Source organism: Gossypium arboreum, chromosome 5, assembly GCF_025698485.1.
Source record: "Gossypium arboreum isolate Shixiya-1 chromosome 5, ASM2569848v2, whole genome shotgun sequence".
NCBI classification, from domain to species: domain Eukaryota; kingdom Viridiplantae; phylum Streptophyta; class Magnoliopsida; order Malvales; family Malvaceae; genus Gossypium; species Gossypium arboreum.
Genome location: NC_069074.1, coordinates 17,201,169 through 17,215,825, shown reverse-complemented (window position 1 = coordinate 17,215,825; position 14,657 = coordinate 17,201,169). Strand labels below are relative to the sequence as shown.

General features: G+C 32.0%; 2 protein-coding genes across 2 annotated transcripts; both read right to left on the bottom strand.

The window, feature by feature from the left end:
• Nucleotides 1–4,065: 4,065 nt before the first annotated feature.
• On the bottom strand, nt 4,066–11,455 carry LOC108484809 (uncharacterized). Its single transcript, XM_053027486.1, has 10 exons — nt 10,436–11,455; nt 9,711–9,772; nt 8,408–9,640; nt 7,867–8,250; nt 7,396–7,764; nt 7,201–7,312; nt 6,652–6,785; nt 6,016–6,096; nt 5,211–5,285; nt 4,066–4,715 (listed from the first exon to the last, which is right to left on the bottom strand). Exons 1-10 carry the CDS (start codon nt 10,578–10,580, stop codon nt 4,176–4,178), a joined length of 3,135 nt encoding a protein of 1,044 aa, XP_052883446.1. The 5' UTR covers nt 10,581–11,455; the 3' UTR covers nt 4,066–4,175.
• Nucleotides 4,962–8,310, bottom strand: LOC108484777 (uncharacterized). The gene is made up of 3 exons (XM_017788679.2): nt 7,396–8,310; nt 7,201–7,312; nt 4,962–6,785 (listed from the first exon to the last, which is right to left on the bottom strand). The coding sequence occupies exons 1-3, from the start codon at nt 7,672–7,674 to the stop codon at nt 6,610–6,612; spliced, it is 567 nt and encodes a 188-aa protein (XP_017644168.1). The 5' UTR covers nt 7,675–8,310; the 3' UTR covers nt 4,962–6,609.
• Nucleotides 11,456–14,657: the final 3,202 nt, after the last annotated feature.

Below are 14,657 nucleotides of genomic sequence, written 5' to 3'. Positions count from 1 at the left end.
AAATTTTAAAATTTTCTCAATCTAGTCCCTATTATTCAAAACTTATAATTTATCTTACAATTTAATCCCTTTTTCATTTCTAACTTAAAATTCTATCAATTTAGTCCCAAATGCTTAAATTATTCAACATGAAAAACATCTAAAATTCATTATTTTCTAAAATTTCAACATAGATTAAGTAGTATTTGATATTAAAATTCTAAAAACATAAAAATTACAAGAAAATAAACTAAATTGACTTACCAATTAAGCTTTAAAACTTAAAACCCTAATTTTCTACTTCTTTTCTTTCTCTTTTCTTTCTCCTTTTCCCCACTATTTCGTTCTACTCTCTGTTTCTTTCTATTCTTTTCTTTTCTTTTATTTACTTTGTTTTAATTAATATAATAATATAATATAATATAATATTTTCTTAAATAATAATAAGTATATATAATTATTACAAGTATATGTATATAATTATTACACATTTCACGTCGAATACCAAACACTTGTCAATTTATGGTTTAATTCTTATTTAGCCCCTTCACTTTTTTCTAGTCTATAATTCAACTTTTTTCCTACATTCAATTTAGTCCTTACACCTAATTACTCTTAATTTAAATAAATTCACCTAATCAAAACTTAATTAACCACACCACTAACTTCATAAATAATTTTAATAAATATTTACGAATTCATTTTACAAAAACAGAGACCCAAAAGTACACTTTCTGATACCCGTGACTAACGGGTCGTTACAAAAAATACACTTTAACGAACTCCATATAGTGGTTTGATGATCAAAGGAGTTTTTCGCCCCAAGTGTGGCTTGCGTTTAAGTTGCACTAGTCGCGTTTGTTGTTTGGGCTTTGCCCTATTATTATAATTAAAAAAAAACAATTTAACAAGTATGAAAAAAACTTTTAGACTTGGGTTTGGTCTATGCATTTAAATGATTTGTTTTACTTTATTAAAATAATAAAAAATAAAATCATTTTAATATTATTTAATTTAAAATAAATTAAATTGAATTGAATTAAACCCAATAAAAACAAATCAAAATTATTAAACCAAATGAATCATCTACATGTAATATAAAAGCTACATGATTTAATTATATAACACAAGTTTTCTCTGATATTTTTTTTTTCCTGGTAAATGGGGATTACAGTTCGGAAGACCGAAATTAAAGTGAATAAATTTGCTACCAAATTCATACAAGTAAATCACGAATATAATATATGTATCTAAAGTATAACGCCGTATAACATGATACCTAAAGGTTAAACACCACCTCGGATTAAAGCATAATTTGAAGGTTGAATTCTGAATTAATCCAATTATGGGATTTTTGATCCATTTTAATATCATATTGTCTTTCAAATGTCAAACTGAAAAAAGTTGTCAATTATTAAAACAGGACATTCAAAGGAAAAAAAATGTCGAACAGACAAACATAAATACGGGAACTGCATGGATGTTGACTTTCCGTTATTTGTTTTAAAAAAGAAATGATCCATAATTTGGACAAAATATTACGGATTTTGGATCAAAGATTCAAATGTTGAAACTCAGAACGAGGAACATATTTTAGTATATTTTAAAATACTTGAGTGAAATCAGTTGAAAAGGGCAAAGGAAAGATGAGTGGGAAGTGAAATTAAAGGGCGCACAAGGGATATGTGGTTTTGAGCATTTTCATGCTTCTTTTTTCCTTACCCATTAAGAAACAACAAGACAATTCAAACACACTAAAGAAAAGAGGAGCTTTGAAAATAACTAAGAAAGTAAAAGCATATTCAAACAAAACCAAAGAAAGGAAGAGCTTCTCACGTAGTTGTAGAATATAGATTGTGGTGGTCATGGACAAAAAGCAATAAAGGTGAAGCAACTTTAAGAAAGGAGGAGTAGCATGATTGCTAATTGGGTCACATATATTAAAGTGATTTAAACCTTCGAAATTAAGTTTTCTACTTCCAAATAATTTGAGCATGTAAAGAAGAAAGATGACCCTACGTCGATTAAAGTGATTTTAGGTACCAAATACATTAATCCACCAACGCCCAATATTTTTCAACCATAAGTAACACCAAGTTTCCAAAACCGGTTCGAATTTGATTTATTATTTAATCATTTTGTTTTCAATTCTAAATTAATTTTTTATATATTTAAATATTTTAAGACGATTTTTATACTTTCGTATTGCGGAAATGTGATTTATTGGTAATATGATTTTTAGAATGTTTATTTTTCACTATATTTAATATAAGATTAATATTTGATGTATATGTTTAGTTTTACATACCATTAGTTAATAATAAAATAGCATATTATCATCTGTGTAAATTAAAAATTGAATGATGTTAAAATAAAGGATATTAATTTTATTAAGCATAATTAAATATTAATGTATAATTATTTTTTTCTTTCGGCTTTTAGATTTTAGGTTTAGATTTTTGGGTTTTGGATTATGATTGAGGTTTTGGATTCCAAATTTCGTATTTAATTTTTTTGTATTTGTTTATGTTTAACGATTATAATTAATATTTATTTTAAGAAATATAAGAATTGTTTGTATTTTAAACCCTTTAATATTTTTTGTTTTATACAAGTGATGATATGTCATCTTATTATTAACTAATCAAATATTTTCTATTTGATATATATTAAAAATATTGATTAAATTTAAAAAAAATAAACTATAACAGTTGGTTCCCAAATAACTTGAAGATATAATGGTAATTTATAAGTTTATCTTGATTAGATAATAAATAATATTAATGTGTTTTTAATATATTATAATGATGTTTATTCTTAACAAATATCTACTTTAATGTTAAAATTATTATTTTAAGCTATGTTTTTAATCCACAATAAAGACATTTTAAACTTGTCTTGTACGAAATATATATATACACTCTAAATAGGGCGAAGCCAAAGTTGTTGATAAGGAGGTCAAATTTTATATAAAATATACATATTGAGGGCTAGATTTATTATGAACAATGTATTTTTAAATTTAGGATAATTTTGATCATTAAAATTTTAAAAAATAAATTAAGTGAATTTCTTGATTTGTATTATATATTATAATTATTTAAGTTTATTTTATCTAATTAATATTTAAATACTATTTATACTTAAATATTGTAATTATTAAATTTTATTTTTTCAACTTAATATTTAAATACTACTTTATATTACTTCAATCAGATTAAATTAAAAAATATTACTAAATTTATCATTAAAAATTATAAAATTTTATAAAAATCAAATTTAAATAAAACTTTAAAAACATTGACAACTAAATACAAATTTATCTTCTTCTTCTTTTTAACATTAATTATAATATTAAAGTAAATAAAAAAATTCAAAACTCAAACCGCCTAAAAGAGTTTACAAAATTTGGGGGGTGCCTCCCCCGACTGGTATTTGCGTCTGACTCCACGTCATGTGTTTTCTTTTGTAGAAGTGGTCACAAAATATTATTTTAATCCCATTTTACTGAAAATGCAAGGCATTCAATAAAAATATGCTATGTGTCATATTTTTATTAATTGATGTTGTTGTGGTTAAAATATTTCACAAGTTTTTATCTTCTTCGTAAAATTAGAATTTAATTATTGTAATTTTATTTTTAGGAATTTAATTTTTATCTTTTAAATTTCAAAATTTAATTTAATTTGTTAATATTGTTAAAATTATTTTGTTAAATCTAAGTTCAATTACAATGTTCTTTTTAGTTATATGACTACCAAATGATTTTTTTTATATATTTTTAAACAATAAGCTAACAAATTTAGCAAAAAAGAATGGTATTAACAATTAAATTATAGGAAATTTTATTTGATATATTGTTAATGAAATCTTTTTAACTTTATATTCAAGATAGAAAATTACCGTATGTACTATTTTTTCTGTTTTTTATTGTCCTGCACGTATCTTCGGTTTAACATTGTGAAAATTTAAGGACTCCTTATATGCATGCTTATTTAGATAATGTGGATCAATATAATATTTAGATTTGTACATTCTTCTTGCTATCTACAATGAATTCAAAACGAAAACAAGTATTAATCCGCTCTATATTTTTGTACATAACAATCTTAAATATGTAAGTCATTATAAGATACAAACAGAAATGTTAAATCAATTTGCTTAAATAATTTGGATTTTCTGAGAGAATATTACAGTTAAACTGACACACTTACGCCTGTGAAAAGATCTCTGGTCATCTCATCTAGAAGTCCATTAAGCACATACTTCTCCGCATCCCTTACAACATAATCTTTCTCGAGAAATGCAAACATCACGCTGTTCCAACCCATGTCCCACATACAATTCAGATGAGGTTCCTTGTTGTTCACATCGGCTTCAAGCATTTTTGGTAGATAGTCTTCGAAGGGGGAATTTTCTCTTCGGCCCCTTCTGTATAATTTCAACTTATCGATGTCTTCACACATTTGCTTGACCAATTCATCCAAAGTTTTCTTCTTGTTTGGAATGATAGTTACCTTTAGAAATGGGTGAACACTTAGCTCCTGCCTTATTCCTTTACTCTTCATTACTTCGTAGCCACAGTCTAAAACGAGCTTGCTCTCTTGGTCCTGATGGTTGTGACTGTTTGTATGAAGAATGTTGAGTTTGAAAAGTGCTTCTGCTGTGTTCATAAATTGTACACTTTTCGTACGTATCTCCTCGGGGTGATTTTCACTCTCTGTCAGTGGTTCTGGCTGTTGGAACATTGGCAGCAGCAAAACACAAAATAAACAACAAATTTGCTCAAGAAGATCAAGTGAAACCAAGAGCAAAAATGAGCACAAACTTGAGCTAAAGTTGAAGGAAAAATCAGCAACAAAAGAAGGAAACAGAGAACAAAGAACAATGAAACAAATGCAAGAAACAAAGAACAAATTACTTGCTCACAAATGTGAAGCAAGGAAGCAATCGACTTTAGCTAAGAAAATTGATTTGCTTACGATATGCTTACTCATTCAATAAAGAAACAATACATTTATAGAGAAAACACATTACCAAATACTACCTACTCCCACTTAGTAGCCTAGGGACTTGCTAAGCATTACTTGTACACATCAATAAGTGAATTATCACTCAATCATCACCTAAACACATCAAAACGTCAAGAACTTAGTTCATTTTCAACCAAACTAAACTAAATTGCAACTACAATAGACAACATGTTGTCTGAAGATGCAAAGCATGCATACAAGCCGTATGCACTCAACAAAAACATAACAGTAGCATGGATGGCCAATTTCCAACACTCCTCCTTGGACTCCATGCTGCAAATGTCATTCATTCATCAAGTTTTTGAACTTGGCAGTCCTTAGATGCTTTCTTTCAAGTTGACCCTGCACAAGAACTTCATTCTCAACTTATCTTCAACCTTGGCCTCATTATCAACAGAATCTCACTCACACACTTGACAATCCCAGTCTTTTGTGCCTAAATATTCGTTGATCAAATGGAGTCTTCTCCTCCTTCATAGCAAATCTGACTTGCACACTTGACTATCCCAGTCTTTTGTGCCAAACATTTGCTCATCAAATGGAGTCTTCTCCTCCTTCATAGCCTCGGTTGACAACACATCTTGCCTAGCTTGTTCATTTGTTCATTACTGTCCTGTTTTTTTTCTTACACAAACAGCTTGCAAGTATAGTTTGCTTGCCTTCAATCTACAGCTTGCACCCTCTCGAGCTTGCATTTAGACCGTCCGCCACACTTTGGCTTGCACCCACTCGGCTTGCATTTAGACGGGCTCTCACTTTGACAGGCTCGCACTTGGTTTACTGTCTTCAACAGGCTTGCAACTTTACAACTTGCATTGAACTTCACCTTTGACAGACTTGCTCTTCACATACTGTCTTCCTTGAAACTCCTCCTTCAGCTTATCCTAAGCTTGTTTGAGAGTCTCACAGGGGTGAGTTGCTGCTGTCTTCTCCTCCTTCAACTTATAGTCTCACAAATGTGAGTTGCTGCTACCTTAACAAATAGCCCTCAAAGATGTTAGACTTTGGCAGCTTCTTTCTTAACAAGTAGCAGAAGCAAAGACAAGCCTTCAAAGATGACAGGCTTCAACGGCTCCTTGCCTTTCTAGCAGTAGAAGCAAAAATTCCAAAGGCCCTTTAAGATCATAAAAGCTCTGGATACCATTTGTTGGAACATTGGCAGCAGCAAAACACAAAATAAACAACAAATTTGCTCAAGAAGATCAAGTGAAACCAAGAGCAAAAATGAGCACAAACTTGAGCTAAAGTTGAAGGAAAAATCAGCAACAAAAGAAGGAAACAGAGAACAAAGAACAATGAAACAAATGCAAGAAACAAAGAACAAATTACTTGCTCACAAATGTGAAGCAAGGAAGCAATCGGCTTTAGCTAAGAAAATTGATTTGCTTACGAGATATGCTTACTCATTCAATAAAGAAACAATACATTTATAGAAAACACATTACCAAATACTACCTACTCCCACTTAGTAGCCTAGGGACTTGCTAAGCATTACTTGTACACATCAATAAGTGAATTATCAGCTCAATCATCACCTAAACACATCAAAGCGTCAAGCAACTTAGTTCATTTTCAACCAAACTAAACTAAATTGCAACTACAACAGACAACATGTTGCTGCAGCATGCAGCATGCATACAAGCCGTATGCACTCAACAAAAACATAACAGTAGCATGGATGGCCAATTTCCAACACTGGCATCTCTGAATCACAAGTTCTTTGATGCTGCGACTGGGGGGTGCAAGGCATTTCTCTACTCTCTTCACGAGTTCCTGAAATGCAGTAAACTTTAGCAGATAATCTTCTTTCTTCCTCCCTTCCCAAACCACCCACCCAAGGCGAAACATTAAAAGAAGCATCTGATGCTGCCACTACTATGGACTTAATTGTTTGAAAGATTGGAAGTAAATTAAGGTTTTCTCAAGAGAGCTGGATAATATAGATAAGTCAACCTTTTATGATTCAGTCTCCATATTTAATAAAACAGGGCACCTTATGCATGGTCATCTATACGTGCTTGTCTCATTGGGCGTGCTAATGAACATTTATCTCAAAATCATAGAAATTGGTTTAAGCTAATGTTCATAGTCCTTTTTAGTTAAATAAAAGCATTTCATAAAATAATAATGGATAAAGGTCATCTTTTGAAAATGTGAAAATAGGCATTGGGTTCAAAATTGTACTTACCATGTAGTGGTTCAGATATGTTGTTCTTAAACTTGAGCTCTTCGTCTTTGCCAAAATCAGGTTCTTGATCTTGCTGTTCTTTTGTAACCAATGGCACTGATCTATTTTGACACTGCATGAGACGAAGAGAGTTATTTTGGCTCCACCAATAAGTACAAAAGTGGCTTCATCTGATAATTGGTTAGGGGATCTTACACTCTCTCTCCAAGCCAAAGCTTGTAGTTCATTTAGGCTTTGGCATCCATCTTCTAGAGGACTGCACAAAATAGAATTTTTCTGTGCTTCTACACTTGATATTTGTTTGCTTGCTACTGATTTATTGGATCTAATGATCTGTGGTTCCACTTCTTCAAACCTGCTGGTTTTCATTTGATCTGCTTCGCTTGAGATAGCAAGTTTCTCCTGCCTTGCCTTTTCCGTATCTTGTGAAATGGAACTCCCATGTTTATACACATTTATGGTTCTTGCCTTCATTGTTGTTTGCCCTTGAACAGGTTTCTCATCCACGGCAAACAGGTTTTGATCTTTTAGAGATTCAGATTCAATAACTCCTTGAGTGTAATGCTGACCAGAGTTTCTGTCTAATTAACCTTTAATTTTTGAACTCCCAGTCCTGGCTAGGTTTTGGTGGTGCCTGCCATCTGGGAATCCATTTAATTTTGTTACATCAATATGTTTGCTGGGGCCTTTCCTACTAGTTTCTGCTTGTTTCATTTGTGGCTGCTTCTTTTGCAAATTGGTGGCACCTGACATTGGTTTGGAGAATAGTTCATTTCCCTTTTGTTTCTTCCTCCGCAATATCTGTTCAGTACTTTGTTCTTCCTTCAGTTCTGACTGTTGCTTTTTGCCACGAAGCTCTGATTTTTGGAGCATTTGCACCTCTTGAAATCCATGATTACTTTGCAGCTTTTGTTGATTGCCTAGGAGAAGCTTGTTAGCATGTCTGCTTTCCCTTTGAGGTATGCATTCGCTATACTCTGGCTTCTCTTGCAATGTAAGTGCAAATTCTGATGTTTTTTGCACATGTGGTATCATGTGCTGCATCCCATCCTTGAGAATGAGAAATGGTTTCTTTATGTCAATTCTTTCAATGCCCTTCTTTTCCCTGCACTTTATACTATTCTGTTCGGCTCTCCTTTTCCTGGATTTCCTTTTTATTTCCAGAGTTAAGATTCAAGTGGGCAATGTCACCTTGTTGTTTGTCTACCTCGATCAAGGCTTTTCTCAAGCTCGTCACTGGTTTGTTGTCTTTGAAGTTCTTTTGTGGTGGTAATTTGTCATGAGCGGCAACCCTTGTGCTGCCATTTCTAGTTGTCAAAGTTTTTCCAGCTTGTGCCGTAACTTTGTCCTGAGTCAATGGAGTCTTGCTGGCTGTTGTTGCCTTTTCTTTTACTGGTGGGAGATGATGAGCCAGCGCTGCAGAATCTTTTGTTCCTTGTTCAGCCTTCTTGGTATCCTTTGCTGGTGTCTTTGTAACCACTCCTACTACCTTTTGATTTCCCGCCACCTTTTTGGTGACCTTTGAATCTATGTTTCTGGGATGTTCATCAAGCCCCATCAGTTTCGTGATTACGTTTGAAATTCTGGACTTTCCTTGTTTGAAGTGCACTGAACTGGAGCGGCTTTGTTCTGAGAACGCAGTGTTAGATTTGGTGTCTGGAACATAGCTAACTAATCGCTTGTGAGAATGTGAATTTGAGGAAGCTAGAACATCATTCTTATGCTTGGAGTCACTAACATCTGAAGAGTAGGTAAGAGCTGCCAGCCTCAGCCTGAGATCAGTCCTTGCAACTTCTTGAATGTCATTATAATTCGAAAATCTTGGTCTTCCCAATTGCATTTGATCAACTATTTTGACAGTGTTCTCATCATCATCTTCATCCTCCTCTAGCAATGTTATCCGACTTTTTCTCCGTGGCCTTATCATGTACTCTGAATCCTCCTGCAGTTTTACGAGCATCCCTAGAGATTCCTCTGAATCCCTTGCTCCTTTTGATAGTTCCCTTCCAATTTCTATTGAATATCTGTCAAAGTTGAGTCCATTAGAGCAGGCTTTGAGGATCTGATTCAACTTTTGTACACCCCTTGATATTTCTTCAATATGGAGATGTGAGAGGGTAGGTAGTTGGCTACTTGAAGGTTTATGACTATTTACACTACTGTTTCTTCTTTCCATCTTCCTGTAACCCAACTGTTTCCTACCCATGCTATGCAGAAAACTGAAAATTGAACTTTTGCCCGAAGACTCTGCTCTTAGCTTTCCACCATTTCCAATTTCAAAAGCCAGGGCCATTGACAGATTTCCTATTTGTTCTGACTTCTGGCCTCTGCCAAAAGGAACAATTTGGTTCGATACCTTCTCAGTGGTGTCTGATTTCCTGCCTCCACTAGCCATCTTTTGTGTGCTTCCAACTCTAAAACCAGTCTGCATGAAGCCAAACATTTTAACAAAATGAAATAATTAATATGATGCAGGAACCGATCACTACTCTTGATCTTTGGAAACTTACTGTTCTGAGTGTCTTTGATTCCCTGGATGATTTATAGGCTGTCTTGGAGTAAGCATATGCATCTGCTCAAGTGCAATAAAAGGAACAAAGCAAATTATGCATTTCTGTTGCTTATTGATGGGTTTTGCTAGCCAACTAAAGCTCCATTATCATGAGTCTAGTCTTTATATTCTCATGTGAAATAAACTGTTTTATCATCTCTTAAGTTTTATTTACATGCAATGCTTTTCAAACATGGTCTTCTAGATATTAGTCTGGATTCTGGAAGAGGGTAGGAGAGGAGCAGTTATGCTGAATACAACCTATACCAGACAAAACTTGATACCGTTTAAAGCAAAAGTGCAAAAGATTCCTCACTGTCTTAGCTTCTTCAATCAATGTCTCCAAGAGAAAAGAATTGTTGCTTAATCACGAGGCTGGTTTTGTTAGGTAAGGGAATACAATTAACAATATGTATTTCCATATGGGAAAGAAAACAAAGAACAGTGGTTAATGCTCAAATTATGCATTTCATCAATCGCGTATGCTTGATTTGCATATTTGAATGATCGTTTTCTCATTAGCATTAATTAGCTTTGAAATGCGCATAAGTAATGCCTCCAGTTTTTCTAATGTCTAGAAGAAATTGAAAAAGAATCATGATCCACAAGATTTTTTATTGCAGGGTTTTAAACTGATTTGTTGAACGATGTTGTAAACTTGTTATTTAATACATGTTCCACTACAGGTGCTTATTGCGTAGGTTTCAGGAAAATGCTCAACTGCAACCGTTGGATTTGTACCCTTTGAGCTCTGAGAGGCAGCCATCCGTTCCTTCCGCAACCGAAGGTCATCTAACAGCTTCTGTGCAAAATCCGATCTCATAGCCATGTTGGTACTCTCAACAAGGTACCTTCAACTCTCAACATAGGATTTCTTTATTTAGTGTTTTTCCCACTACAGATAAGTGGTGGGAACTAGGAACAGGAATGCTTTTTTTGTTTTGTTTCTTTTTCTAGTTGGAAAGTTCGTTTCAAAGTTGGGTGAGTTGGGAAGGTCTAGCCTCGTAGTCAATCAAAATGGAGGTTGAAAATGTATCTTAGATGGGTAAACATGAATGTTAGCTCTCCTTTTTTCTTTCTAGATGTTCTCTATAACTATCACGAGTATCCCCGACTCTGATTATGATTATGATTATGATTATAATACAAGCAAATGACAGAAAGTTTCACTCAAAGGGCTTCCATCCCAAGGGCTTCTTTAATATTCCCAGTCCATCTTCATTCCCTTTAGCCACGTGAAACGCCTTTGCATCAAACTGATGCTCAATAAGCATCATCGCCCATAGCCATGGGCACATGTCATTACGGGAACGCTAAAAAGGAACTTCGGAATTTTGAAGGGAAAAGAAAGGTATCTATCTTGCCACTCTTTCACACAAAGAAAGGTATCTATCTTGCCACTCTTTCACACTATCTTTATTGTTTCTTTGGTATCCGAAATCATAAAAGTTGTGCACTCTACAATGAAGCAGTCGATTTGGTTCTTATTTTGTCGTAAGATAAGAATGGCAGGCTTTTGAAAAGGTGATGTTGAGAATGAGAGGGAGCGGGTGTGCTAATAGGAGCAGTCTTTTGGAGCTTTAAACTGACCCCACCATTATCAAAGAAGCAAGAAATGGGCGAAGGGGCATCAAGTATTGAATGATAAGTTCCAGTTAAGAGAGAACGGTCTTCTCAGACTACAAATTGATTGGTTTTTTAAATTTTCTAATGTTGTGTTGTATGTAAATTTAGGCCTTTAATTTTTAAGTATTGTTTAATGATAATTTTTCTTATAAATTTGGAATTATATGAGTAAAAAAGAGAGTAAATTATAATGTTAGTTGATGATAGATAGAAAAATATTTAAATTAAATACTATTTTTAATAATAGTAATTAAAAACAATTATTTGAAATTTAATTTTCTTTTCAAAATAAACTCACAAAACATTTTTCATCTTCTATAGATAAAAAAAACTAGTTTTAAGTGCTTGTTTTACATAATATAAATTTATAAAAATAATATCATATTATGTCATATCAATTAATTTAATCATCAATCATTCTTTGATTTCATTGTTGTTCAAATATGATTCAATATTATCTTTTTGAAGAAACATGATTTTAATTCTTTATTTTTATATAATTCTCTTATTATTATTAAAATCTCCATTTGTTAAGGTACTTTTTCTTAAATGCTACTTGATTGAATATACTTAATTACATGTTACTATTTATAAAGTTAAACTTGAATTTTAATTGGTATATACCTCTAATATTAATTAAATGATAATTAATATGCTCACGTAATAATTCCATTTTACATTAATAACCACATTTTAAAAAATAAAGATAACACAACTTTGGTACCATTAAATTTAATAGTTAATATCTTAGAAATCATCTTTGTCAAGTACACGAACCAATTCAATATTTATAAATCTATATTTATCAAACAATTTAATTATACTCAATAATTAATTTTAAGTGATATATCAAACAATTTTATTACTTAAACTCAATAGTTAAATTTTCAATACTTAATTTTTCAACATTTATTTTTCAACACTTACAATTTTTTTTAATTTATCAAATAACACCTTATCTAATATAGATTAATTTCAAATTAAATTTATTAAATAATAATACTTAAAAGTTGTATTCATAAAATATAATATCAATATATTTTATATTATTAATTATTAAATCCAAATTATAGTAATTGTTCAGGGAGGTCGAATATGACTACTAAATTGGTGTAAATACACAATTCAATCTTTTATATAAATAATCGCTATCATTTAAAAATAAAATAAAAATTAAATTTCTCTTTTAAACAAATTGAATTTTCATCCAAAATTAATTTCCTAATGAATGTGGGAGCAATGCCGTTAAATATATCATTTAAACATTAAATAAATTAATTATCTCTTTTAATAATGTTACTTCTAAGAGTCGAATTGCATTGTTTCGTTAGAAATGTAATATATCATATCACTATGACAATACTTGTTGATATAAAATAATTTTATTTTTTTAATATATTTAATTAATAAACCAACATATTACAAGAATTTATATAAAATAAGTAACGTAAAAAATATAATATAAAAAATAATATATATAAAGTTTCAAAAAATTAATATATAAATACGTTAAAATATACCTAAAATAAACCAAGACCCATTTTTTGAGTTTTGATTGAAGAATAATTAGTCTAAATTTAAATAATTAGTTTTTGATCTATAAAATTATGAACCCTAATTTCTTTTTCTTTTGTGCTTGTCCCTTAAGCAAGAAACCCTAATTTAAAGGTAGTCTTCGTTTTGTTATATGAACTCCTTTTGTAGTCTTATTAGACTGTAGTTGCTATTAGAGTCGAAGGATCGAGAGTGTGAAATTAACATAAGAGGTGAAAATTTTGAGGGAAAAGAAACACTGACTGATTTTGGTGTTATCAGACCTTTGCCATGACAGGTGCGCTTGCATGGCAGGTCATAAACCCTAATAAAATTTTAATTTTCTTTGTTTTTAAGGGGGGATGGGGATTGGCACGGGATATATATAATTTTATTTTCCCCCGGCTCTGCCCCCTTTCTGTCTTGGCATTATTGTCTCTTCTACTTGTCTCCTGCATCTCCGGTTGCCTATTTGTGATTCGTTCTTTTATGTAAATCCATGCATTACTGCTCGCAATTGAAGCATGCCCATTTGATAGACTGCAATTGCAACTGCAACGAACAAGGTACATTCCTTCATTTCAATTTTAACCCAAAATGTTCAAAGCTATTTAGACAATCGGGTCATTCCTGGTTTTGAGTTGATACCGACGTTTAATTATATTACCCGTTTACATCTCTATATAGACGATAGTTGTGTTTATCTCACTGCTACGATTTTCACCAAAATTATACCGCATGTCCTTCCTGGTTCTCGTTTTATTAATATCTCTATGCGATAGTTGTGTTTATATCAGTGCTATGCTTTTCATACTTTCAAATGTTCTTGTTTATATATGATTGTAAATTGAGGTTAAATAAATGCCCCTGTGAATTGTGGTGATGTAATCAGTATAGATGCTACTTCAGCATCTAGTTACTACCTTTTGATAGAACATGAACTTAAAGTGAATGTTTTTTATTATAACCCATGGGTGTTGGTCCTCTACTGTCTAGAATTCCCAGTAGTTTGTTGTAAGAGAAGTGGTATTGGTCCATTGTAAATTGTTAGGAAGACTGGGTCTTCTTATTTTAGCATTGCTGGTTATGGATCAATATATTATTTCATAAGTTGTCTGCTTCATTGATCCAACTAATGGCTTCCTTTGCAATCGAGGCTGTGGCAACTTTATATTGATGGTGAAGCAGTTTAGAGGTTTTTATATTCTCGTGCTTCCTAATCCCCTTTGAAAGGTGAGGAACTTCTTGGATCTTTATTTTTGTTTTACATTAGCTATCTGTTGATGGCATATGTATTAACTTGTTGAGTTGACTATGAGATAAACTCACTTCTTCAGAAAGCTTAAGCACCTTATGCAAGCTCATTTGCAGAGGAAAAGAAGCTTGCCCCAAATATTGTCAATTTGAATCCTTTTATGATATCTAGTCCACAACTCTACATCATTAGAAGCATCAAACCATACGACTTGAATGAACCTTTTCTAAAAAGGTTCTGTTGATATCTTGGTTCACTTTCGAACTTCAAAGACACTGGTAATATGTACAAGTCTTTTTCCTCTTGTGTTTTTTATGTTTTAAGTTTCACGATTTGTCTAATCATTTTGGGGACTTAGCATGACATTTTCGGACAATATAACTTTAGGATTGCTGACGGTAAAAAACTTCGGCAGTTTTAACACCAATGCTATATGTAACCAAAGTTCATCCTACACTGCAGTCAGACATGGAAATCGACAAGTTTGTAATA

Bases quoted from the DNA above. Each gene is read 5' to 3' on its own strand.
- LOC108484777 (XM_017788679.2), bottom strand. From the start codon at position 7,674: ATGAAGGCAAGAACCATAAATGTGTATAAACATGGGAGTTCCATTTCA. The intron at 7,313-7,395 runs GTAAGATCCCCT...CGTCTCATGCAG, and splicing joins CTTTGGCTTGGAGAGAGAGT to TGTCAAAATAGATCAGTGCC. The intron at 6,786-7,200 runs GTAAGTACAATT...ACTGCATTTCAG, and splicing joins CATATCTGAACCACTACATG to GAACTCGTGAAGAGAGTAGA.
- LOC108484809 (XM_053027486.1), bottom strand. From the start codon at position 10,580: ATGGCTATGAGATCGGATTTTGCACAGAAGCTGTTAGATGACCTTCGG. The intron at 7,765-7,866 runs GTAACAAAATTA...AACTCTGGTCAG, and splicing joins GCCCCAGCAAACATATTGAT to CATTACACTCAAGGAGTTAT. The intron at 7,313-7,395 runs GTAAGATCCCCT...CGTCTCATGCAG, and splicing joins CTTTGGCTTGGAGAGAGAGT to TGTCAAAATAGATCAGTGCC.